Source organism: Microcebus murinus, chromosome 17 (assembly GCF_040939455.1).
Source record: "Microcebus murinus isolate Inina chromosome 17, M.murinus_Inina_mat1.0, whole genome shotgun sequence".
In the NCBI taxonomy this organism is placed as follows: Eukaryota; Metazoa; Chordata; class Mammalia; order Primates; family Cheirogaleidae; genus Microcebus; species Microcebus murinus.
In genome coordinates, this window is record NC_134120.1 from 15473934 (window position 1) to 15499411 (window position 25478).

The following is a 25478-nucleotide window of genomic DNA, read 5'->3' on the forward strand; positions in this document are numbered from 1 at the left end:
CCTAGCCAACCCAGGACGCCATAGCAGACCCACTGCTGTGTGTTTTGATTCCTTCCACAATATTTACTGAGCTCCTACTTCAACTTGCCAGGACCTCCCTGCTCTTGGGCTTATAACCTGTTGAAGGCGGCAGAAAAATTATAAAGATGGTGCCAGTGCAACAGGCGGTATGATGCAGGTAGTCACAGATGGATGGGCACATTGAGGACAGGGAGACTTCTGCTGGCCATGAGACAAGGAAAGCGATTTCTAGGCAAAAGGCATTGGAAGTAGCAAAGGCAAAGAAGACTGGCACGTGTCAAGAAGCTACAAGCACCTCTGTGTTGCTGGAACAAGAACAGGTGGGGTCAGATCATGGCGGGCTTATATGCATGACAGACATACAAGAGATGGCTCTGGCAACTGTATGGGTCTACCAGGGAAACCTTTGTCACCTGCCAGTGGGTTCTAATCATAGGGGGATTGGTTCTGTTTGAGACCCTTCACTGGGACCACCAGCCCCTAAACCCTGAAAGGTTGTCAGAAACAAGCCCACTGACCCGATTACTGGGACTCAACACATCTGTCTTGCTACTATGTTATTAATTTTATTGCACGTCCTTCTGTGTGGGGTTTTTATACTTAACATCTAATGGAATGCACATGAATATACGCTCCCATACAGTACGATCAGAAAACATACAGATCATGACAATAAAAAGAGTTAATAAAGAAAGCCATGTCTTTCTTTAGCCCACATAACCTAGCATACATAAATACCTATTCACAGCCTTTCACCCTTGTTTGTAGCAACCTCAGGTGAGTTTACAGAAAAATGCCTCCTAAAAAGGGCTGCAACAGGGCCAGGTGCGGTGGCTCACACCTGTAATCCTAGCTCTCTGGGAGGCCAAGGCGGGCGCATTGCTCGAGGTCAGGAGTTCAAAACCAGCCTGAGCAAGAGCGAGACCCCGTCTCTACTATAAATAGAAAGAAATTAATTGGCCAACTAATATATATAGAAAAAATTAGCCGGGCATGGTGGCACATGCCTGTAGTCCCAGCTACTCGGGAGGCTGAGGCAGGAGGATCACTTGAGCCCAGGAGTTTGAGGTTGCTGTGAGCTAGTCTGATGCCATGACACTCACTCTAGCCTAGGCAACAAAGCAAGACTCTGTCTCAAAAAAAAAAAAAAAAGGGCTGCAACAGACATGTGACCAGATACCAACATTTCACACCTAAAAGCAAATCTTTATAAGAATCTGAAAAAAACACCTCTTCTGGCTATAAATGACAAGGTGTAGAATAATATTTTGCAGTCTTGTTTGTGTCACATTTTCAAAATAACTTGTTAATCTTTCCTGAAAGGCCTTATTTTTCCTTTTACTGTCCCTTGTGGAAAAATAATCAGCAAGCTTTAGAAGTGGAAATTGGTCTTTCCTTATCATTTCATTTTCTTCCAATTTAGAGTGCCAACCCTTCAAGTTCCTTCTCTATGTTTCGCCTTCTTTCGGTTCAGTGAAACAAGGAAGAATTGCTGTGTACCAGGGCAAGCTTGGGGCTTTCCGATTCTGCTTCCTGATTCAAAAATAAATAGGTTTGCTGTAATAGTTTAACTGAAATAAATTATAAACTAACATCAAGGCAAGTCATTTTTAAGGTAAACTTTTTAAATGGAAGATAATGCCCAAAATAAAAACCTGCAGTTTTTCTAACTATTTTTCAAAATTTATATTAACTCTTAAATGGGAATTATTTTCCAATCTCATCTTCTTGTTAGGTAGCTTTTATAAAGTCTTTGTCATTAAGAGCTATAGACCTGGGCCAAGCATGGTGGCTCACGCCTGTAATCCTAGCACTCTGGGAGGCTGAGGCAGGAGGGTCAGGAGTTCGAAACCAGCCTGAGCAAGAGCTAGACCCCATCTCTACTAAAAATAGAAGTTAACTGGCCAACTAAAAATATATAGAAAAAATTAGCCAGGCATGGTAGTGCATGCCTGTAGTCCCAGCTACTCGGGAGGCTGAGCTCAGGAGTTTGAGGTTGCCGTGAGCTAGGTTGACGTCACGGTGGCCAACAGAGTGAGACTTTGTCTCAAAAAAAAAAAGAGAGCTAAAGACCCTAAATAGCTTATCTCTCAGCTGTCAACTAATTCCTTTACAGCAGAACTTCTCAAGGGGAGAAGAGAAGGTAGGAGAGGAGGAGGGAGAGAGTGTGTGAGTGTGCAGGTACCACAATTATCTAGGAAAGTTTAAAAATAGATTCAGTCCTACCCAGGTTCTACCCACTTCTCCACCCCTCAACCAGACCATCAGAAAAACTGATTCTGATTGGTGACTCTCTCTGCCCCTCGCCTCTGCTTTAAGACAACCCCTGCAATCAGGCAGGAGCCCCTGTCCTGTGCGTTTCTCCAGATTTCTGAGTCTGTCTCTGCAGGAAGAGCCGCTGTCTTCCAGGAGGCTCCCATTCAGCCCCCAAGCACATCGCAGGCAATCGCTAAGCAATACAAGCCACTCTAAAACATTTTATGACTCTGCAGGACGATCTGCCCAATTAATTCACGATGCAACAGCGCTACTGACCACAGCTACAAGTGACTCCAGTAGAACATTAGGTCCCAACTGAGGAATATACAAAACTATTACACTCAACCATCCCTCCAAAACTACAAACACACGTTCTTTTAATGATGGCACAGAGCCAACTTTAATCAAGATTAAATGTCTAAATTAAAATGACTATGTCAAAAGCAGAAGTGAAAACTGGCTAGAAAGTCACATAGTTGCTAACTGTTTCACATCTACATTGAAAGAGTCGATGACACTGAAATTACGCTGTTTTTGAGTCAAGCTTCCATGCTGTGCACACAAGTAACCGTTCAGCTTGGCGCTGCAGCACTTGAGGAGTCCGGGCTGGACACCCATCTGTACTGCAGAGCCTGGGCAGGTTACTGACCGTTTCCTAAACTTCATTTCCTCACCTGGAGAGTGGGATTAGTAACAGTGTCTACGTGGGGAGCCTGCTGCGAGGCCTAAATGAGACAACCAGGGCCAGCTGCTGATCATGTCCGCCCCTCACCCTGACCATCCTCCCTCCAATCTAGCCACACGTTACCAAAATCACTGTATTTTAATAGGCTTTGAACCAAAAATTTAACATCATTTTTACAAGGCATTTACATCGTTCCATTTTTTTAAAAAAGTTTCCATGAAATAGAAGACTGGTATAAAACTATATATAGTGAACCATACTAATATCCAATAAAATAAAAATAAATTACAAAAAAGTAAATTAGTAAATGGAAAATATACTTGTTAAAAATATGCAAATACATAAGTATAGCCTAAAAATGTTTAGAATAAAAATATACTAATACCAATTTCAGTAGCAAAAATTAATTAAAAATAAGTTTTATAAAGCCAGCAGTGATATACATCTCTAGCACAAAGTGTTAATACACAAACTGTAATTTAAGTGCCTTTGAACTCTTGGACTTACATCTGATCCAAACACAGAGTCAAGGGAAAAACCATCCTCTGTAACAACTGACCAGAGATAGAACAGAATATGCAAATAGTTTAAATATATTTCTCCTGAAACCTTGAGCAACTGCAAACAAGTTCTCAACCAAAAAGATAAGAGAAACTGATAATTTTATTTTTTACCTGTTGCTAGAATAATATGATTTTGTCAGAAAGTATCACTGTAGCTAAAAGATGAGTTTTTTAAAAGGATAAAAATATATTATTCTCCCTACATTGAGATTAAAGACCGTTGAGTATGTCCAGTAGTGAATGCCTAATGATAACAGGATAAAACAAAAAAATGAAAATGAAACCACCTGGCAATGAACTGAGCAAACCAGACAATATTTCCATCTCCTTTGCTAATAACATTCATGACCACAGTAAGGTAGGAAGGCAGAAACAAAATGGGGACAGAATGCTTACTTTGCAAATTTCTCTAAAGAAATTTCAGAAAATTTAAAAATTATGCCCAACCATACATTTTATAAGCATGAATAGGATCCAGGTTGGGTGGGTACTTCTTAAAAATTTTTTACATGTATATATTACATACATATATATATATATATATATATATATATATATATATTTACAAATCATCTGCCAGTGAGAGTCTCTACAAAGTTCCACAGTGAATCTAACTATGACTGTCCCACACCGGGACACATACGCAGCTCACTACTGTTTTAGGAAGTACAGGACAGCAGGCCACATCAGCGTCTCTGCTAATCTTCCAGCACTCCGATCCTTTCATTTCTCCCATTTTCCTTTGCTGCCACTACCCTCTTTTACCTAGCTCTCTGAGTGAGCTGAAAGTGTATTTCAGAACAGAAAAGACTCGCAACAGGTATTCCAATCACCCACACCCACTGTGCAATGCAGGAGATGAGATCTGCGGACTTATCTTAAAAGCTTCACGAACCCATCGGGGACAGACACATTAAAACATCCTAAAATCATTTATAATCAAGGCATTAAATTATATCAGACAGACTTTGGGCTCAGCTGCCCCTCTACTTACTAATGCTGAAATTTCCAACCTCCATAGAGTTGTGTTCCGTGTATTCACCACTGAGAGGGAACGTGGATCCGCAGGAGTCGTTACACAAAAGCACTTGGCGTCAACCTTCCCCAAACTGCGAACCCAGCGAGGGTGCGTTGGTGCCGTGGGGGTTACAAGTGAGGGCCACAGGAACGAGGGAAGCTGCGTGGCAGATTCCCGATGATAGTTATCGAGTGTTCTCGACCCCGGCTACAACAATGGAATCACCTGGAAGCTTTAAAAACGCCTGTGCCAGGTCTCCTCCCCAGCGATGCCAGTTAATTGGCCTGGGGGCACATGTGTGCTGGGACGGCACTAACAGCTCTCCAGGTGATTCCAATGTGCAACCACCCGGTTAGGCTCACTGCTCCACTTGCAACCTCACTGCCAACACAGCGACTTCTTGCTGCAAGTTTTGTTTCAATCTACATATCAGAGCAACTGTGAAAAGAAATGCTTTTCATGAGACTTTGGTTAGTTCAAGGAATGACTTTAAGCTACTTTTAGCAGCTGTGGTCTACTACGTGTATTACAAGAGGTGGTTTCCTTTCATTCCAGGGTCCGAGGCTGAAAGGTACCTTGGTCTTGGAATCCCTTCTAGTCCATTCCTTTATAGGTGGGCATTTGACTACTGGCCTGAATAATTCCAGTGACAGGTAAGACACTTCACCCACACCCGGCTCCAGCTGTAATTATCACGCACTGGTCCTTACACAGAGGATACAGATATCTGAAGATGGCACCAAAGTTCTGACTCCTACTTCTCTATCCTCCTGGCCCTGTTTCTAGACTCTCGCTGCCTGGCTACCCTACTCTGCTAGCGTGTTCCACCCATCTTGGACTGGTGAAATGGGAACCTGAGCACACCATTTCAATTCACGTAGCCACCTTACTGCGGGTGGTAAACATTCCTTGTCATTCCCTCCCCTTTAGGGCACACAGAAGAGCATACTTTGCAGCCCCCTCAACTGAGGCTGCAACAACCGAAGAGGTGTGTTGTGTGTCACATGACCAGGATGCGAAGGCCAAGTGTGATTCTCCAGTCTTTTCCTTCTTGCCCACTGAGGAACACCTATGCTGACACAGTAGGGCTAGAAGAAGCGGCCTTGGTCACTGTTTTATGAGTGGAAGGGACAGCTACCTGGAGAAATGTTCAAACCCATAGCAAACCATGCACAAGAAATACATTTTATTGTATGAATCAATGGGCTTTGGGGCATTTTACAGTCACAAAGTATGGTCCCAAGGCCAGCAGCAGCAGCATCACCTGGGACTTGTAAGAAACACAAATGATCAGGTTCCATTTCAGACCTGCTCAATCAGAAACTCAGGGTGGACACTAGCAATTAGCAGTTTGACAAGCCCTCCAGGTAACTGCGGTGCACACTGAAGTTTTGAGCATCACTAGCCACATTATGGTGCCAAATTAAAGGAAAGGGGTATCCTTGATATGCATGCTATCTCAGTAGCTACAAAGAAAGACTGCATTAATATTTACAGTCCAAATATACCAAGGGTGCTGGAGGCACATGTGGCGGCCACTGTGGACCTGATCACCAGGAGCCACCACGGCCTGAACCGCCAGGAGCTGAGCTTCGCAGCACTGTCGTAGCACAAGCTGCACGCAGCTGTGAAGCACACGCCCAAGGCCAAATACCACGGTAACGTTAAGCAGCTGCTGCTCCCCAAGACAGGAGGAGCCTACCACAAGGGCCTGGGCCCGAGCTACAACCTCTCCCGGGTGTGCGACAGGAAGGTGTCTGCACATGTCCTCGAGGGAGAGCGCCGCACGCTGCTGGAGGGCAGTGGCCTGGAATCCGTCATGGGCATCATCCAGGGCTCCCTGGCAGAGCCGCCTGCGAGAGTGGCTGGGCCCAGCACCCACCAGACAGCTCTGCCGCCCCCTCACCTGGCCTGTCCTGCCGAGGTGACCCTGCCCCTCTCGGCTGCTAGAGGTAGGCTGTTGTGCGTGTCCTATCCATCTGCCACCACCCACGGTGTGCGGGGAACCCAAAGCCTGATTTGGAGACGCCCCATCTGTGAAGAGCCAGCGCAGCCCACAGAAGCGGGCCTGAGGCTTTTGTACCAAGTGGACGTTTGCAGCTTGGTTGGTCTGTCATTTCTCCACTCAAATTAGGTATTTACTGCCTTGCTGGCAAAGCCCCTCACCTCCACCCTCTATGAAGAGCGCAGAGCACCCGGGTCAGGTCCTGGGCACCACATGCAGAACAGGTGGCCGCTGTACACACAGGTGGCCGCCCAGCCTGCCAGCTGTGCCCCTTCTCAGCTAGGCCTGGCCCTTGCCCACTGCATGGGAGGTGGCAGGCAGAGCGAGTCCCTCAGAACCAGGACAGGTGTGTGTGTGTGTGTGTGTATATATATATATATGAAGATTAGCCAGGCATGGTGGTGCACCTGTAGTCCCAGGTTCCTGGGAGGATTGCTTGAGCCCAGGAGTTTGAGGTAGCAGTGAGCCATGACACCACTGCACTCTAGCCCGCATAAAAGAAGGAGACCCCGCCTACCCCCCAAAATTAAGTTACTTTTTGCTACCCCCGTTTCCTCCATTATAGTTTCCCATGCTAAGTGATGATCAAAATATAGATTGAGTCTCTTAAAAATATGCTTATCATTCTAAATAAAAGGAAGCAGGTTCCCACAAGAAATGGTTGACAGCAGGGCCGGTACAGGGAAAATAAAAGATGAACTAGAAATGTACCATGACACCAGAAAGGAAGTTCTTGGAAATACGGCTTGTCAAGAAGACGTGGGAGCCATTGAAAGGAACCCCCAATGGCCACATCTAGGACCACTTGAGCAAAAAAGTAAATAATGATAACAATGGATTCAAACCCATTGGATAAAATAAACACTCATAATAAAAAACTGAGCTTATAATTACAACAGAGTTCCAATTAATAAACACAGAAGAAGTGACAGAAGTTAATAGACAAGTCACCATTAGGCAAGCACTGCAGTAATAACTGTTGCAGGCAAAAATAAAGAATGGATGTCCAAATTCATGGGTGAAAGAATGACAAGAAACAGGCTGTTTGCACAGTCTCAACGTATCTCCCCACAAGATTGATTACAGAGGGAAAGTAGCCATTTACAGGGGAGAAACCTGTCAGACACCAAACCTGTCAGACACCAAAGCCAAGCGTTGAAAATATCATCATCCCCAGGAATGATTCATTCTGACATCAGGGGCCTCCTGATATGTTGCACAGAAAAGGGCACAACATAACCTCCATGATATTATTACCAAAAACCAAATACTCTGAATCTAATCATGAGGAAATATCAGACAAATCCAAACAGAGGGACATCCTACACAACAACCAGTCATCTTCAAAAGTGTCAACATCATGAAAGATAAAGACTAGGAACTGTCCCAGGCTGGAGGTGACCAAGGAGGCACGAGAGCTGGATGCAAAGTGCAACCCTAGCTGGGATCCTGCAACAGACAAGAGACCTCAGCGGGACAACCAGTGAAACTGGAACAAGGTCTGAAGACTTATCGATAGCTCTGTATCGATGTCAACGCCCCTGTTTTGATCACTCTGCCATGGTTATGTAAGATGTTGACATCACAAAAGCTGAGAGAAAGGTATACGGAAGCTCTGCACTATTTCCAGAATTTTTTCTATAAGTCTAAGATCATTTCAAGGACAGGTACGGTGGCTCACATCTGTAATCCCAGCAGTCTGGGAGGCCACAGTGGGAGGATCACTTGAGACCAGGAGTTTGAGACCAGCCTGAACAGCACAGTTGAGACTCCAACTCTATAAAAAAATTTTAAATATTAGCCAGGTGTGGCAGGACACAACTGTAGTCCTAGCCACTTGGGAGGCAGAAGCAGAAGGATCACTTGAGCCCTAGAGTTTGAGGCTGCAGCGAGCTATGATGATGCCACTGAACTCCAGCCTGGGCGACAGATCGAGATCCCATGTCTTAAAAAAAAAAAAAAAAAAAAAAAATCTAGGGTTCAGAGAAGAAATACAAGATAGAAAGAAAATGAAGGAAATGGCTACTATATACTGTGTTAGAGACATGATCTCATTTGATTTAATTTCAAAAGAACTTTATGTGGTAAATATTATTTCCCTTTTAGACATAAAATGAAGCTGGAAGGTCATTTTTTTTTTTAACAAAGCCACACTGCTAGTGGGTGGTGGTGCTAGAATTCACACACAAGTCTCTTGGGCTCCTCCCATGTCACAAACACAGAAGCGGACCACATTTACACCATGAAGAATCTTGAGAGATCTCAGGTTCATCTGCGTGTCACCCGAGTTCCCTGACTCAGGGCAGGCACCTCTGCTTTAGGATCTTTTCATTAAAATGTTCAGTAATAGTTTTTGATGTGTAAGGGCATACCAAGCAGCAAATGAGAAAACGACTACAATTATCACAGATCATGTAGTGATTTCTAAGATTTGAACAAATACAGACAGCTTTTGCTTTCTTATCTTACTACTAGCTCACATAACTGAAGGATGCTTGATTTCTCAGAATGACCTAAGATACCTCTTTCAGAGGATCTTAAGGTTCCTAGAAAACCCCTTAGAGCAACCAAACAAGAAACATGAGGAACGACGACAAAAAGAACATTAGGAGGTGCATAACTTGTCTAACATCATACGGAGAATTCTGTGTATCTGTGCATGCATGAGAAAGAGCTCATCGCTTGGATGAGATCATCAGGTTAACGACACGGACAAGCCCATCCTCTAGATTTTAGGGTTGAAAATAAGGAGCTACTGAAGGCGAAGGAATTTCCGTGGTTACAAAACTATCTAAGTATGCAAACCTGGACTTCTAGTAACTGGTGTGTACTTGTGACTAACACAAGAGGATCCAAAGACAACTGCTGCATCAGTGACTCCAGAGATGGCCCTGCAGGGCTCCGCACTGCAAACTACCGAGGACACCACAGAAAGGCAGGCACAGAATGTGCCCTCAAAGGACACGTTCCTGGCCACGATAAAACAGTAGTATCAACTTTACAAAGTGATCAGGTTTTTTTTTTTTTTAACTGACTTTTCTATATGGAACTTCTACAACACGCTTTTTACAATGCTGCTGCTTTAACTAATTTTATTTTTTTAATGGCTAAAGTAGCAATTCAGCAAGTTGTGGGTTATAAAATGATTGTGCCTTTAATAAACATGTATTGAATATCTGTCAAAAAAAATGTAAGTACTTGATATCAGATTACAACACATTACTAGAAAAAAGTTAAAAGACACTAAAAGTAGATACTGGGTTGGTATTAGTTTAAAAAATGCATTGGAGACATAGAGAAGCTAGCTTCTGAACAACTAGCATAACTGAAACCATGTTCATGAATCTTGTAGACAAGGCTACTGAATTATCTTTATTTAACAAGTGGAAGTCTACACAAAATATTTCTTTCAGTGAAGAATTTTTGGATGGGAACTGAGGAGAGGAATAAAGGTCAAAATAATTACTGAAACCAAAAAGGCCATCTAAAACAAACGGCAATGAATTATTTTTATGTGAATTTTCAACTTATGCCAGTTGGCTTTACTCCTAACTTATAATCCTTTCTCTAAACCCTATCAAAATAACAATCACACTAATAGCAATAACAGTAAGGTAAGGACTGTACTTATGGTTGGCAGAATGTGTTTAGATGAATCCCAAAATTATTCAATATACATATATATTATTTTTAAGTCATAATTATGGCACTGAAATCAAGGATACCTTCACAGTTCACTGGTTCAGAACATTAATGTACTTATCATACTGCATAATCCTATTTCATTGGGTAACCCAACAAATTCAGATCTTTCCAATAACTTTGTGCCTGGTGGAAGTAAACATTGGTGTTTTCCTAAGACCTTTAGCCAAATATAATTTTCAATCCCTTATAAATTTATAGCATATTTCATATTTATATTTCATCTTAAACCCAAAAGGATTGGAAAATGCTTATCACCTCACCTATAGTTCTTTTCTAGGTACCTACAACACAAGACCCTGGACAGTCTGTAAAGCACGTACCCATTTTGAAGAAGAGGAACTTAAGACTAAGGGGGGGTTAGATATCCTCAACTTACTATGAGGTAGGTGCAGAAGCTCCCAAAGACCATATGGATAGGAACTGAAGAAAGCATGAAGTTCAATGAAGAAAGAGGTGTGCGATTCTGATAAGGTAGGGTAGATCCAGAAAGCCGTGCTATGAAGGCTGGACTATTGTGAGGGCAACAGGAACCTTGTGCAAGAGAGCAACACGACGGGACCTGTAACTTAGGAAAAACTCTGGCTACAGTGAGAACGATAAATCCGAGGGAGAACTGACAGCTGCCTGAACAAAAGCAGTGGTAATGAAGAGAGATACGCGGGTGAACTAAAGGGTACTCAGGCTGCCAGAGGGGCTGGGTGGAGAGAAGGAAGTGGAGACGGACACCGAGCTCCTGCAGAAGCTGGGGCCGGGGGAACAGCTGAGGTTCACTGTCGGGCAGGCTCAGATGAAAGCTTCTGTGCATCATCCAAGAAGCTAAAACACTTAGTAAGTGGCTGGATTTCGGAGACTGGCATTCAAGCCAGAGGCCACAGCTGGAGACACAGATGTGGCCGTTTTCTGCGCACATGCTGTATGTGAGAGAGAAGCGGAGCAACGAGAGGGGTTGACTTTCCCCGAGAGTTAAATGTTTTGAGGACAGAAACCTGGTGGGTGTTCCAGCAACCAGGAGAAAACCCAGAAGAAACTGGTGCTCCACAGTAAAGGTAGAAAACAGCTTTTAGAAAGAGCTGCCGATTGTGCCAAATGTTGCAGTAGGGCCCAGGGAGGCAAAGAAGGAAGCACGACGTCCAGCGACCCGTCCAGCAACTCCGCAGCAAGGAGGTCCAGAGAGGACGGGCTTGTTTGGTGACAATGAGGTGGGTCTAAAGCCCGCAGGCAGCAAGCTGGGGAGGGGCCAGGAAGGGATATTGGGACGGCGAGGCGCCCACCTGCTTGTCTGAGAGAAGAGGGAGCAGAGACAGGGCAGGAGACGTGACGTTTGGGGGACGTGAGTATTCTGCAGGAGGAAAGGAATAAGGAATGGGAATGGGTATGGGACGCTTGCAGGTGGGGTGTCTGGAAGTGGAGGGTTCCAGTCTGATGCAGGATGCTAGAGAGCTCACGCCCTGGCTACTGCTTCCTTCAACGCTCTTTCCAGGTCACTGGCGTGGAAAGACAAGACTTCCCTCCCCTCCCCACCTCTCCTTTGCCCTTCGCAGGAGGCTGAGGGAATAGAATCAAACTGCGAAATAATCTGATGCACCTCATCCCAAAAGGCAGGGCCTCAACTCCTTCAAAGCCAACCCTAAAATCCTGCCAAGCCAGACATTTCCTTTTTGACAAATGGCTCCATCTAGCACACGAGCACACACTGTGCACACACACACGATTCAGAGTGGACTCCGGGCCCCAATCCTAGAGCAAATGGTTTCCCTGAGTGCTAAATTTCAGCCCACCAACTCTTTTGGAGTCATCTCCTGATCTTATCGTCTAGATCTGATAATTATCCCACGTGCAAGATAAAGGCAGTATTTTTTAAAAAGGAAAACAACAAACCTGTAATGTTAGAAGATAGTTACAGAAATCTCTCACATGTAAAAGAAAGGAAAGGATGGGACAACTAGATAACTATTAAGGTCAGCTCCGTTTTAACATTTATGATACCCAGTTTGGATTCCAAGTAAAGATGACTTTTCCTATAATCGCCACATCAGGCTCTGAAAGAACTATTGGTAGTATATTTGTACAGTAGGTTGATAAAGTATTGTTCCTTACAAACACGACCCAGTGTTTACAATGAATATTATAGGAAGCCTAAAATTAAGATGATTAAATAATCAATATGCCACTAAAAGCAAATATATTCTATAACTCTTTATAGTGTGACCAAATATAATAAAAACATCTTTTTGAGATTTATGGTCATTGTGATCGATGCTCAAAGGCCATTTGGTTGGTAACAAGGTAAAACATGGCAGCTTCATTAGCAGCTCAAATAAATGGTATAAATGAGATGGCAGAATAATGCTTAACACACTTAATATAAAAAACTACACAAGGATATATATAGTATATACTAATTCCTATGTACTAGTTTTACAGGTTCACTAAGGAAAACTACTTTGTTATATTGGCAAACAGAACTACTTTGTTCTTGGTTCTATCTACTTTGTTCTATTCTATTTAAAGAAATAAGACAGCTTTCTTTAAAAACATCATGTATTTGAGCCTACTAATCAATCTTAGTATTACTAAAAGTGGAACATGGTATTATGTTCCTCATGACGAGACAGAAAAAGAATATAGTATCTATGACACATTCTTATCTAAAAAAATTCCATCTGAATCTAATTGAAATTCTAGGAATTATAGGATAAAGAGGAATAAGTTAAATAATACCAAAAAGAAGCAATTACCTAAATCCAGTAAGATGAGGGATAATCTGTAGGACAAACAACCCCAGTTTTTCCAACAAATCAATAGAACATTAAAAAATAAAACAGAGGGAGGGCAACAACCACATGCAATATGCAGACTCTTTGTGGATCCAGACCATAACAAACCAACTCTGAGACAACCAGGAAACGTGAGTACGGCCTCGTCTTGTATCTAATACGGTGTTAGATAATATTTGAAAATAATTTTGCTAATCTTATTAGGTCTAATAATGGGTCTTTTCAAAATTCTTTATCAGTTGGAGATGTGCATTTACTATTTTTAAAAATAGAAAGAACATACATTTTGTGGCTCAGATTTTTGTGATTTTGAGTTACAGAGCTTCTCTTGGAGGGTGAAGGTGAAGTTCCTCTTCCCACTACCCAACTCCGGGAAGAGCCATGTGAGTCTCACAAATGTTACTAGCAGTTTTGAGCACATCCACTTTCTTTCTCGCCCGTCTTCCTTATTTGTCACAGGGCTGAGAGGCACATTCAAACAGTTTACTATTGTTCTCAGCTTCCCCAGCTATAAACACGAACTTGGTGAATAGCTTCCATCTAGTCTTGGCATGTGCAAGTTAAGGAAACGATTAGCAAAATCAGAGAACGAGAATAGAAGGATTTGGAAATGGCCATTTTATAGATAAAGAAACTGAGGCACAGAGACAGAGTGGTTTCTGAGGTCATGCTACCAGCGACTGACAGAGCCAGGCCGAGAACGTGAGTCTCGGTGGTTTGCCAGTCGGGGCTCTTTCTTGCGCCCACGCGGAGTGGCCCCACCCTCTACTGACCTTCCCATGCTCCTTCCTCACGTGGAATATGTACACATCTCTCTGCGTGAACAGGCGGTCACACTCCCAACACGTCCACCCAGGACTGGCCACTTTCTTGGAGTCCACTGATTTTTTCACAGGAGATGGAGATTTCTTTTCCAATTTCTCTTTCCCGTTCATGGATTTGGTGTCCTCTTTGTTCAGATTTGCTGAATTTTGAGTTGCAGGCTTAATGCTCAAAGGCAAGTTTATACCCAAGTTTGGAGGCCCTTCAATACTTTTCAATGTTCCATGCATAGACTACATTATAAAAAGAAAAGAAATATCTATCACAAATCACACCACTAAAAGAAAGCACATGAAGACTATCTAAATTCATTATAGACATTTCAATAGGATTTTATATTCATTCAAAAAACATTTCTTAATATATAAAGAAGAAAACCCAATCTAAATAGACATTTAAAAAGATAAAAGCATATTCATTTTTATGATTGCTGTTATTTTTAGTTCCAAATAATTTTTAAAGGCTTATATATTTGTGCCATTTTAAAATTCTTTAAAGACCAACCTTCAAATTAAAATTCTTTAATTTGAATCCAAATTAATCCTGGTCCTCAATTCTCCCACAATGTCCCAGAGGGAGGCCTCTCTACACAGACCATTTCTGAAGAACACTTTAATTTCCCATCAGCCCAGAAATGTCTAAATAGGCTAATATACCATTAGGTATTCAACCAGAATGAACCGACTTGAACGAACATCTAAGACCAATACGTTAATAGCAAACCTTTCTCTTTCCTTTCATGTTCATGGAATACCTGAAACGGTTTGGTGTTTGCTAGGTAATTTTCATCTCCCTACATCCTATTCCAACCCATCTCTTTTTACTGATAGCACCCAGGCCTGAGAACCATGCACATTAGATATGTAAAACATCTTTTAAAATTGTTTAGCTGTTTATTATCATTAATAGCAACAACAGCCATCTTCAACTTAAACTCACAGGATTTCGAATTTGAGAAAGGTAAATTAGTACAATTTGATTATAAGACCAGGGCACTTTGGTTTTTGTTCTATGTTCTAAAAGCATGGAGAAGAGAAGGAAGGAAGGAAGGGAGGGAGGGAAAAAGGAAAGAGGGGAGAGAAGGAGGGAGGGAGGGAGGGAGGGAGGGAGGGAAGGAAGGAGGGAGGGAAGGAAGGAGGGAAGGAAGGAAGGAGGGAAGGAAGGAAGGAAAGAAGGAAGGAAGGAAGGAAGGAAGGAAGGAAGGAAGGAAGGAAGGAAGGAAGGAAGGAAGGAAGGAAGGAAGGAAGGAAGGAAGGAAGGAAGGAAGGAAGGAAGGAAGGAGACAGAGAGAGAAAGAAAAGAAAATCTGTGCTGCAATATATAATTTATCTTTGAATAGAGCCTTCTCTTATTGGCATTCAGGATTGTAGTTAGTCTCTGAATTCCTGAACCCACAGAAAGACATAACAAGAAAAACTTTCCCACACGTGCAGGACCCCCTGCTGGGTCACAGTCTCAACAAAGTGTAGATCTCAGCCCCACATTCCTTCTTGAGTGTTCAAGTAAGGAGCTATTCCTTCAGCACACTCTCCATACTTACTCAAGGTAAGGTCTTCTCTAAACAGTACCAAGAATTAGCCAGCCTTCTTCATACTGTCTTCCCCAGAGGGAAAAAAAGGGGCTGGAAGATTTTTCTCATTAGGAGAGGTTTCGAGATCTACCCAAACAGACAACCATTAAACTGATACACAGAAGGGGGAGAAGGTGAATGTCTAACCATGATCCTTTGCAAAGAAAAAATCTGGAGCAAGACGTGATTTCTGGATAGTCAAAAACTATACATATGCTTCTTTTCTACTGTGCAGGGCAGAAGGCTTCTCTGTTTGAATGGCCCTTTTTCAAAAGAGAAACTAAGTTTTTACATTTTTAACAACTTAAAACCCAAAGGAAACAAAATCTAAAACCTTCTAAATAAACTTTTCTTAAGTTTCCAGGCATATGCATTTTCACTAATGGACAAGTTGAAGAGAGAGTAAAGTATTATTCTTCTGTAAGATAACCTTAAAGTACTATAGAAATCACAGAAAAGCAAAAAGTTCCGTAACAAAAGAGGATGATGGACTGTGTGCTAAAAAGAACATTTCAAATTTACTAATTTTATTTACACATTACAAGTAAAAACAAGACTATTAAAAACAAATGTCTCCTTTGCTACCGATCTCAGGAAAAAAAAAATAAAAAAAAAAAAAAAAAAAAAAAAAAACAAATGTCTGGGAGGCTGAGGCGGGCGGATCCTTTGAGTTCAGGAGTTCGAAACCAACCTGAGCAAGAAGGAGACCCTGTCTCTACTATAAATAGAAAGAAATTAATTGGCCAATTAATATATACAGAAAAAATTAGCTGGTCATGGTGGCGCATGCCTGTAGTCCCAGCTACTCGGGAGGCTGAGGCAGGAGGATTGCTTGAGCCCAGGAGTTTGAGGTTGCTGTGAGCTAGGCTGATGCCATGGCACTCACTCTAGCCTGGGTAACACAGTGAGACTCTTCCTCAAAAAAAAAAAAAAACAAACAAAAAAAAAAACAAAACCCACAAATGTCATTTTTAAATAAAAATAAAGCAACTTAATTCTTTTAGAATTGGTTTTTCCAGCTGAGCACAGTGGCTCACGCTTGTAATTCCAGCACTCGGAAGGATCGCTTGAGGCCAGGACTTTGAGACAACACAGTAAAACCCAGTTTCTACAAAAAAATTTAATTAAAAAAAATAAATAAAAATTAAAAAATTGGTTTTTTCTTAGCTCCCTTAACAATAATTAATTTAAATAAATGTTTGTAACTTGAAAGTGTACTTTAAATGTAAATGCCAATGTAGAATATAGGGGTCCTATAAAGTAAATAAATATACATTTTGGCAGAACAAATGACACAAATTGGATTAAACTGGGCAAAGAAAGATCTCCCTTCAAATGAATATGCATGCAGAGAAACACTGTTCTTGTTCCACTTCCTCTTAATTCCTTCCTCATGAAAAAACTGTGCAGCACAGGTGCTGAGCAATGTGAATAAGTAACAAAAGCTAAATACATTACCTTAAAAATGAAAACAAAACAGGGTGACCCTAAACTTCATCCTCACCTATCCCCAAATACATAAACGCAGGCTAACATTTGAAAATGCACAGAACATACTTGCAACGAGAACGTAAGTGGTTATTCCCACTGTTTGCATGTCATGCAGTCTTACAAAGGTTTGGATGAATAAAAACCATTCTTTCCTCTTTGCAGGCACCAAGATTTTACCACTCCTCTTCAGTTCCCATTTCTTGGAACCTGTATTCCTCCAAATTCGCTATTAGCACAGGGAAGGCCCTACCCACAAAGTCACTGACCCCACCTGCAGATATAAAGATGAGTTCCAGAAAGCCAACACCTTAAAAGCCTCTTCAGAAGCAACTGTTCTTTCTCTTGTTCCTTTTTTTTGGTTGCCCCATATATAGTATGCTAAAATATTTTGGTCTAATTCCAATGTCCCTAGGTTTTTATTAGCAGTTTTTGCTTTTTTCGGATGATTCATTAAATAAATATTTACTGTCAAGATAATTTTGTAATCTTAGCTAAAACACTGGAAATATCTCAAAAGAGGATTTTACTGTACTTCAAGTGAAAATGATGAAACATGCCTCCCATGCACTTCATTCACTCTAGTAATGGCACAACCACCACTATCTTCACTTTGCCAATAAAGAGTAGAATCTCCAAGATATTAACTTCATTTACAGTAAGCCAATTACTCTATAGGCACTCTAATATGCTCAAGACAGGAAATTCTAAGGGTTAATAATACAGTCATTTAACTGACACAGGACTAGACTAATTCAGAGACTTTATTTGCTCTTTAAACTGACTTAAAAAATATATATATATATAATGTATTTTTAAAAGAGCAAAACTAAGAGAAAGAGATTGAGTTCATGATAATACTGGGTCTCTTGTTTCTCTGTTTAAAAAGTAAATCATTTTAATCCCTGAAAGCCAGTGGATATTATCTCCTAATCACACAAGGAATAAAATTGTTGAACCTATCACAGTGGACAGTTAAGAAGCTAGGACTAAGCACTGGCCTTAGTAAGCTTAAAAGGCTATAAATAGACTTTGGTGCCCCTTTTGGGGGTTGGAGTAGTCCAAACTGGACATACACTTATTCATCTCATTAACTGCAGCCCCCACGGACCAGGTACTATGCTAGATATTTGATAGTCAATTCACATGCTATCTTTAGAGAAAAAGAAAAAAGATTAAAAGATTTAGGGGTGTCAATTATAATGCAAACTTAACTACTTAAAAAATTACAAAGGAAAACCTTCATTCTTCTAAATATACTGATGTTTTGTGAAAATTAACATAACCCATCCATCACAGCTTCTATTTCATACAACACAAGAGTTCTCAAAAGTAAACTTCACAGTCATCATTTTCATATACATGTATATGAACCCTAATGCCCTACTATTCTTTTAAAATCGAGGCATGCATTGGTTCCTTTTCACTAGTCTTTCACGGTGAGCAGATCAGGACTCCTGAATAAGAGCAGCCCATAGTCAAGTGAACACACGGTGACCGCATGTCAGGTGCTCACTGACCACTACCAGCATCCATCCCTTCCTTCAACAGCAAGGTATGTTTTTTAGTAATCTGTAGCTCAGGCTTGATTTATGAGCAACGAATGTATCTGCAATTCATTTAAAGGAGAGGATAGATGCACACACACCTTGATATGGTCCATCATAAGTTGCTTCTGTGCATATAAAAGAGAACAGTCTGGACACTTGAAAACAGACACCTTCTGGTTTTCAGTGTGTTGGTCAAAGTGGCGATACAGCAAGGTTTGCAGGGTGAACACAGTGTCGCACATGGAACACTTATATATTATTCTAAAATAGAAGAAGTGCAGCGAAACAATGTCAGTCAGCCTTATCTCTCAAGTCAAAGAACTGCTACTTTACAGCTGAAGAACTCAGGAGGCAGAAGCACACTGAGTACACACAAATATAATACAAAGAACAAAAGTTTGGCTTTGAAACAAACTTTGGAAGACAGCTAGCATCACTCAATCATAGAACAATCTTAACATTTTGGGGTAAAGACGCATTTGGCTACATTTAGTTAGAAGTCTAAATTAACGACCATTTTACTGCTAGCAAATCTACAACCGTACAAAGTCTACACGTAAGTTACTTTAACACAGAGCAAAAGCATCCCCTTTTTTCAAGATTTTTTTTTAAGATCAGACAAGGCAATATAGCTCGATGGTAGTACAACTAACTTGAAAAAAAAATTGAATTTGATTAATGAACTAAGTAGGCCTACTCAACTCCAAAGTTTTCTTTTAGAGTTAGCAACAATTTTACGCTTAACTGTCAACCTTTCTATACCTGTTCTTAACATAAGAAGCCTTATGCCAGTAAACAATTATACAGCAAAATAAATAGGAAGGAAAACCCACAACACTGCTGTTTTAACACTTGAATGTTTCTTGTGCTTTAAATGGTTTAAAATACTCACTTGTTGACTACAAACTATTTCTGCACCTAATATGTTACCACCAAGTAGCCTCCTTAAATTAAGTCAGCAGACCTTAATCTTCTGAACATAATCCCTCCTACCCACCCACACTCTTCGCTGAAGCCTGGGCAGAAGATGCTGATATCTGCAGGGGTTAAAGGACAAAGCCTCCTCTGCTACCACCTTTCACCTGCAATGGATCTCAACGGTCACTTGTGAACCACTCTGACCACAGCAGGTCACCCTGCTCCTTAGCGGTGGCCCTGTGGGAATCTGTGTCTCCTTTGAAGAGCTAGGAGGATGGGCACAAAGAATTCCAGGGAGCAGGTTAGGAAAAGATCAAAGAGAAGTGACTGAATGTGAAGGTTAGAAGGTGAAAATGTGAGGTTTAACCTGGTATTTCGACAGCAAAGTTAAAATTAACCTGGTAGTTCGACAGCAAAGTTAAAGAAAGGAATGCCCCCTAAAACGACTTGCCTTTCTCTCAGGGCCTTAAGAGATCACTTCTCACGTAGCTTCAAACCTCAGTGTGAGTCTCTGTCTAAAAATGATAGATTTAGCCTTCATTTCTTTTCAGTTTGGGGGCGTTTCTTTTGTTTGGGGAGGGGGCCTGGGGAAGGGGAGATAGAGTCTCGCTCTGTCTCCCTGGCTAGAGTGCAGTGGAGTAACTGTAGTTCACAGCAACCTTAAATTCCTGGGCTCAGTGATCCTCTTGCCTCAGCCTCTTGACTAGCTGGGACTACAGGCATGTGCCACCATGCCCAACTGATCTGTCCATTTTTGTAGAGATGGGGTCTCCCTCTGTTGCTCAGGCTGGTCTTCAAATGCAAGGCTCAAGTGATCCTCCTGCCTTGGCCTCCCAGAATGCTAGGATTACAGGAATAAGCCACCATACCTGGCCCTTTTTTTTTTTTCCCTTTTTCTACATAAGATTTATAAATTTAAGTGGAATAGCACATTATTACAAGTTCTTGACATGTTGGTTATTTTTCCTCAGAGCCCATGTACCCTTGATTGGCAGGGGGTGGGGGTTATTTCTGAAGATCAGACAAGGTTTTGCAGGACTTTAAAATGCAGCCCAATGTTAATGATGTGCCATCATTAACCTAGCAGGTGTTGACAAAGATGTTCACTTTCTCACTGTTTGAAACAGCTTAGTGTTGTGAACAGCCCAAACGACCAGTAACACAAGTGATTATATAGAACAACTATTTGGTCATTAAATTCAAAATGCCCAATTTCAAATCAAAAGTTTAGTTTATTATATCTCAAACAAGAAGCAGTACATTTAGTCAAAGTTTGTGCCTAAACTATCGACACAGTTTTGCCCTCTCAACGGTAGCTTGTTTATGCCAGCAGAGAAGAAGCCTGGAGAGCAAGTGGCGACGAAACCATGAGAAGGCATTTTCCACCGCTTGTTGAGATTGAGTATTTGCCTTGGAAGGAGTGGTCCAAAGCCTAGAAGAAGTGGTAGTCAGTTGGTGCAAGGTCTGGTGAATACAGTGGATGACAGAGAGTTCCCAAGTCCAGTCCCTGTAGTTGGAGCAGCGTTGTTTGTACAACATGCGGTGGAGCGTCATCTTGCAAGAGGACTGGCCTGTCTCTCTTGACCAATCTTGGCTGCTTAATTGCAAGCATCCTCATCATTTCATCCAACTGGTTGCAGTAGAGATCCGCTGTAATTGATCGACTGACCAGGTTTCATGAAGCTGTAGTGGACAATACCAGCGCTGGACCACCAAACAGACACCATTAGCTTTTTCTGCTGAATATTCGGTTTTGGACTGTGTTTCAGCACTTCATCTTTATCCAACCAATGCTTGCGACTGTCAAAAAGAATCCATTTTTCATCACGCATAAGAGTATAGTGTAGAAATGGTTAGCCTTTATGTTGTGACAGCAAGAAAGGGAAGCTTCCAGGTGAATTCTCTTCTGACACTCATTTAATTCATGCAGAACCCATCTATCCAGCTTCTTTACCTTGCCAATTTGTTTCAAATGGTCCAATATTGTTGGAATAGTAACATCAAACCTTGTTGCTAATATCACGAGCAGGCTGAGATGGATTCGCTTCCTCCTTGGTCTCAGGTTGCCCACATGGCTCAACTTTAAGATTATAACGACCAAAATGAAGCTTCTCAAACCATCAACATACTGTGTGCTCATTAGTCACATCCTTCCCAAACAGTATGTTGATATTTCGAGCTGTCTGTGCTGCACTGGTTCCATGATGGAACTCATATTTGAAAATAATATGAATTTTCTACTTATCCAAGGTTTCACAAAAATTGCTCTAAAAAAATTTTAAAGATAATCACAAGCCAAACTGTGCATTTGAAAGAATGAGGATGTACCCTCACAATAAAAATAAAACAAGAAGTGTCAGAGATATCAACTGTCAAATTTAATATTTAAGGAAATCAGACATTTCATACTTAATAACCTAATACTATAAAGATTTTTTTTAATGATGTTGCAGGCCTATACCAATGACATGGAAAGATTTTCATGAAACTTAGAGCAACAGATAATAAGATAGTATATATGATATGATCACATTTTTTAAAAGTTTATAGAAAAGAAACAGAAGGCACGATTGTCATCATCTCTGCTGGATGTTAGTCTATGTATTCTTTTTATTGTTTCGCTTGCCTGTATTTCCCAGTTTTTCTGTAAATAGCATATAACAATTTTAAAAAAGAATAGCTTCAAGAAAAGAATGGAGATTTACTAACTAGGCTAAGAATTTCCTGAGGATTCAAGTCACATGTTTTGAGAAATAACCATTTCAGGAAAAAACGGCATGGTTCATTTTATTCATGTTACATTCCTTTGGGGAGGGATCTTATTGGATACGTTGTCTTGTAGTTAATAAGGAGATAACCTATTTGTGCTCAGGCATCTTTCGGAGGAAACTGAGGAAGAGGCTACTGCTGTAGTATCAGGGAGATACAAAGGGGAAGGTGGTGACTTCACAGGGGAGAAGACTGAGAGACACCAACTTGACTTGGTGACAAAGGGTGCCATCACCACTAACCAGAGGACAGGTGGACGCTGCCTGACCTCCTGACGTGAGCTACCAAGGAGACCACACCACCTCCTCTGAGGCGTCCTGCCAAGAGCGCGAGCCCCCGTCCAGCTATGAGAAAGCTGCGACAGGCCGGGGAGGGCTGACCTCAGAACGGGAGGCCTGTGCCCCTCCTGCATGGCCGAAGACGTGCAGAGGCAGGACGAGCTGAGCAACTGTCCCAGCTGGAAGGACACTGACGAGGCTGAACAATTCGATCCAAAACGGATACCCAGAAAGGATCTTGGACAAGAAAGGAAAAAGACATCATCTCAACAACTGGAGAAATCTGAATAAAATCTAGGAATTGGACAGTATTGCAATCAACACTGATGTCTTGACTGGGGGCTATATGGTGTAATTTACATGAGTGGGGGGGGGCAGAACACAACATAGTATTCACTTCACCATGCGCCTTTACTCCTAAATACAAAGGTAGGTGGGGGACGGGGGTGACCCCAAATACCGTAAATGCTGACAACTGAGGAATCTGGTGTGGGGGACGCAAGAGTTCTCTGTACCTTCTTCCGGCTTTTTTGTGGGCTAGAAACTATTAAAAACTGCTGCTGATGTTTTTGTTTTTCACAAAAAGCCCAAGTAAAGGCACCACGAACCTCACAGATGTGGTTTTTAGGGACAGAACATGAGGATGGAGCAAAATCTCCGAAGACAAGAGAAAAATCCCAGGGGGACAGACTGCCAGGCGACAGGAGGGAAGACACTCCGGATAGGGAGAGAGCGCTCTGCACAGAGGCGGAGGTCTGCCTGGCCACGGCCTGCTGGGAACAGCGAGAACCCGGGGTTGGCCAGACTCCCAGGGGTGTGGGAGCGGCAGGGGGAGGGCACGGTGGAGCAGAGAAGGGCTTTGAAAGCCAAACCTAAACGTCCGGACCTAATGCTAAATGCAAGCCCGGGTGAGTAGTCGGGTAACGACACTGTAACAAAGGGTGGGGGAGCAGAGGGGAGGGGGAGAGGAGGAGGAGACAGGGGGTGTGGAGGAAGAAACAGGAATTGAAAGCCAAAGCCAAATACCCACGACACAGGTCAAGCTTGGAGCCACCAAAACTCACCAGCATGTAGTGCCACACTTGGAACGGGTGTGACAGGTGAATAAAGGATGCTAAGCTCTAAGATCGTTGCCATAAACCTTCTCCATTGTCACTGCCTGGATCCCGCCAGATGCAAAGTACCACCCTCCGTGTCACGTACCTAATCCCCGCGGCCCCGTTAGGTGGGTCACGCTACTGCCATTTCACAAATGGGACTCGAGACGTAGAGAGACTTGATAATCTGCTTGGTGTTACATAAATCCCACGGCCAAGGTTCAAATTCAGCTTTCTCTGACTCCGTGGTCTGCCACCGGACTGCTATTCTAATTTTGTGTGTTTTATTTCTTAGGAACTTGTTCAAAAATTCTGTCTCTTATACAATGTTTAATTTTAGAGCTCTCATTTCTCTACTTACATACATTTGGAAACTGTAAATCAAAGGAAAGCATAGCAAAAGAAATTGCTGTTAATTAGATGTCAAGGAAAAAATAATAACAGACACACAACTTTATCAACATAAAATACAGTAATGGACATTCAAAATGATCTTGAAGCATCCAGAAAATGTCAAAAGGTGTTCAACGTGTCCTTTTAGACAGCAGGGAGACATGCCTGCCCCCACACTGGAAAACAGGAAACAAAGCACTTACAACAACGACTGGCACACAGGAAACGCTACCTGGGTGTGTGTTAAATAAAAATCTCGTGTCGTGCTTTTAGAACTGAGGTGCTGTGAATGCAGGACTTTGTATTTTCAGACATCCATGTGTTCTCTAAAGAAAATGGGCGAGGGATTATTTTAATATTGATCGTTAAGAATTAATGTAAGCATTTGCATTATTTGGCATCATTTGCATGACCACCTGTTAACCAAATACTGCTGGGAGATTTCAGTGCCTGAGGTTCCTTTGCGGTGGGACCTACTTACTGATTTTGGACTAATGTAAACAGGACAGAGATGGATTTAAAATGTCAAAATGAAACTCCTGGGCCAAATGTAGGCCAAACAGCCACAAGACGGAAGCTTCTACAGCAGCTTGGATCGGAAAAGGTGGCGGAAGAGTTTCCCAGGCGCTATAGTACAGGTCTGATGGGCCCTGCAGAGCCAATCCACCTGTTGCCACAGCCAGGGCGGGATACAGCCACCCGCATGCTGCGTCAGTGCTATCAACTCACATCTCCTTCTGTTTACCATTGCATCTGTAAATTTGTTGTGGTTTTATACGTCAATATAAACTATTTTTAGGCTTGTACTTGTTAAAGAACCAAAGTATTAAAAAAAATTTAAAGAAAATACTAGAACAATGTTTTCCTAAACACTACTCAAATCTGAGGAATACTGTTTTAGCTGATTTTAATCATTTGCTACCTTATACTCCCAGGTAACGACTGCTATTACAGAATTCATACAATTAAACTTCATTTATTTGAATAAATGAACCAGACAAAAACTACACTGACTGGAGGGGGGGAGGCTGCATCAGTGCCCAGAAGTCTTACTTGTCATGAAAACTGAGGACACTGAAATTCACTAATCCCCATCTTCAGAGTCAAGATACCAAGTTGCATATGGGACCCCTGATTTGGGATGTGTTTCATGCTGAGGATTAATCTACAAAAATCAGAGTGAAGATATTATTAGAATAAAACTTCACTGTTGTTTAGCAAAGGGTCATTTCTAGTCTTCAATCACATTTCTCCAAAACTCAATGTTACAATAAGAGCCGTGTGTGCGTGTGCATGCGTGTGTCGTATCTGCCCATGCTCCCCCTAGTACTTCCTTGATTATGGAGTTACGGGCAAAAACATACCAACAGATTTGGACAGGAAAATCTAGCCTCGAGTAATCAGACTCTCCATTATGTGATCTAGGAATTAAACGAGCACAACCGGGAGCATTTGCTCCAGTGCTGTGCACAAATTGGGAGAGTGGAGAAATGCAGGCCGGAACTGTGCTTACAGAGGCCCCATGCTCCTGACACAGGGACGGTGCGCCACACACCTGAG

General features: G+C 42.0%; 1 protein-coding gene across 11 annotated transcripts in view; it reads right to left on the reverse strand.

Moving 5' to 3' along the window:
- ZNF532 (zinc finger protein 532) overlaps positions 1 to 25478 on the reverse strand; it is a 112626-nt gene that overhangs the window by 17849 nt on the left and 69299 nt on the right. For 7 of the 11 annotated variants that reach the window (XM_075993828.1, XM_075993825.1, XM_075993827.1 and 4 more), the window contains 2 exons: positions 18562 to 18724; positions 13807 to 14088 (listed from right to left, as the gene is read on the reverse strand). The exons of 2 other annotated variants lie outside the window; for them this stretch is intronic. In XM_075993828.1, the coding sequence (XP_075849943.1) occupies positions 13807 to 14088; positions 18562 to 18724 (445 nt within the window). The remainder of the gene's footprint in view (positions 1 to 13806; positions 14089 to 18561; positions 18725 to 25478) is intronic. 2 more of the 11 variants (XM_075993831.1, XM_075993830.1) reach the window with 1 other exon arrangement.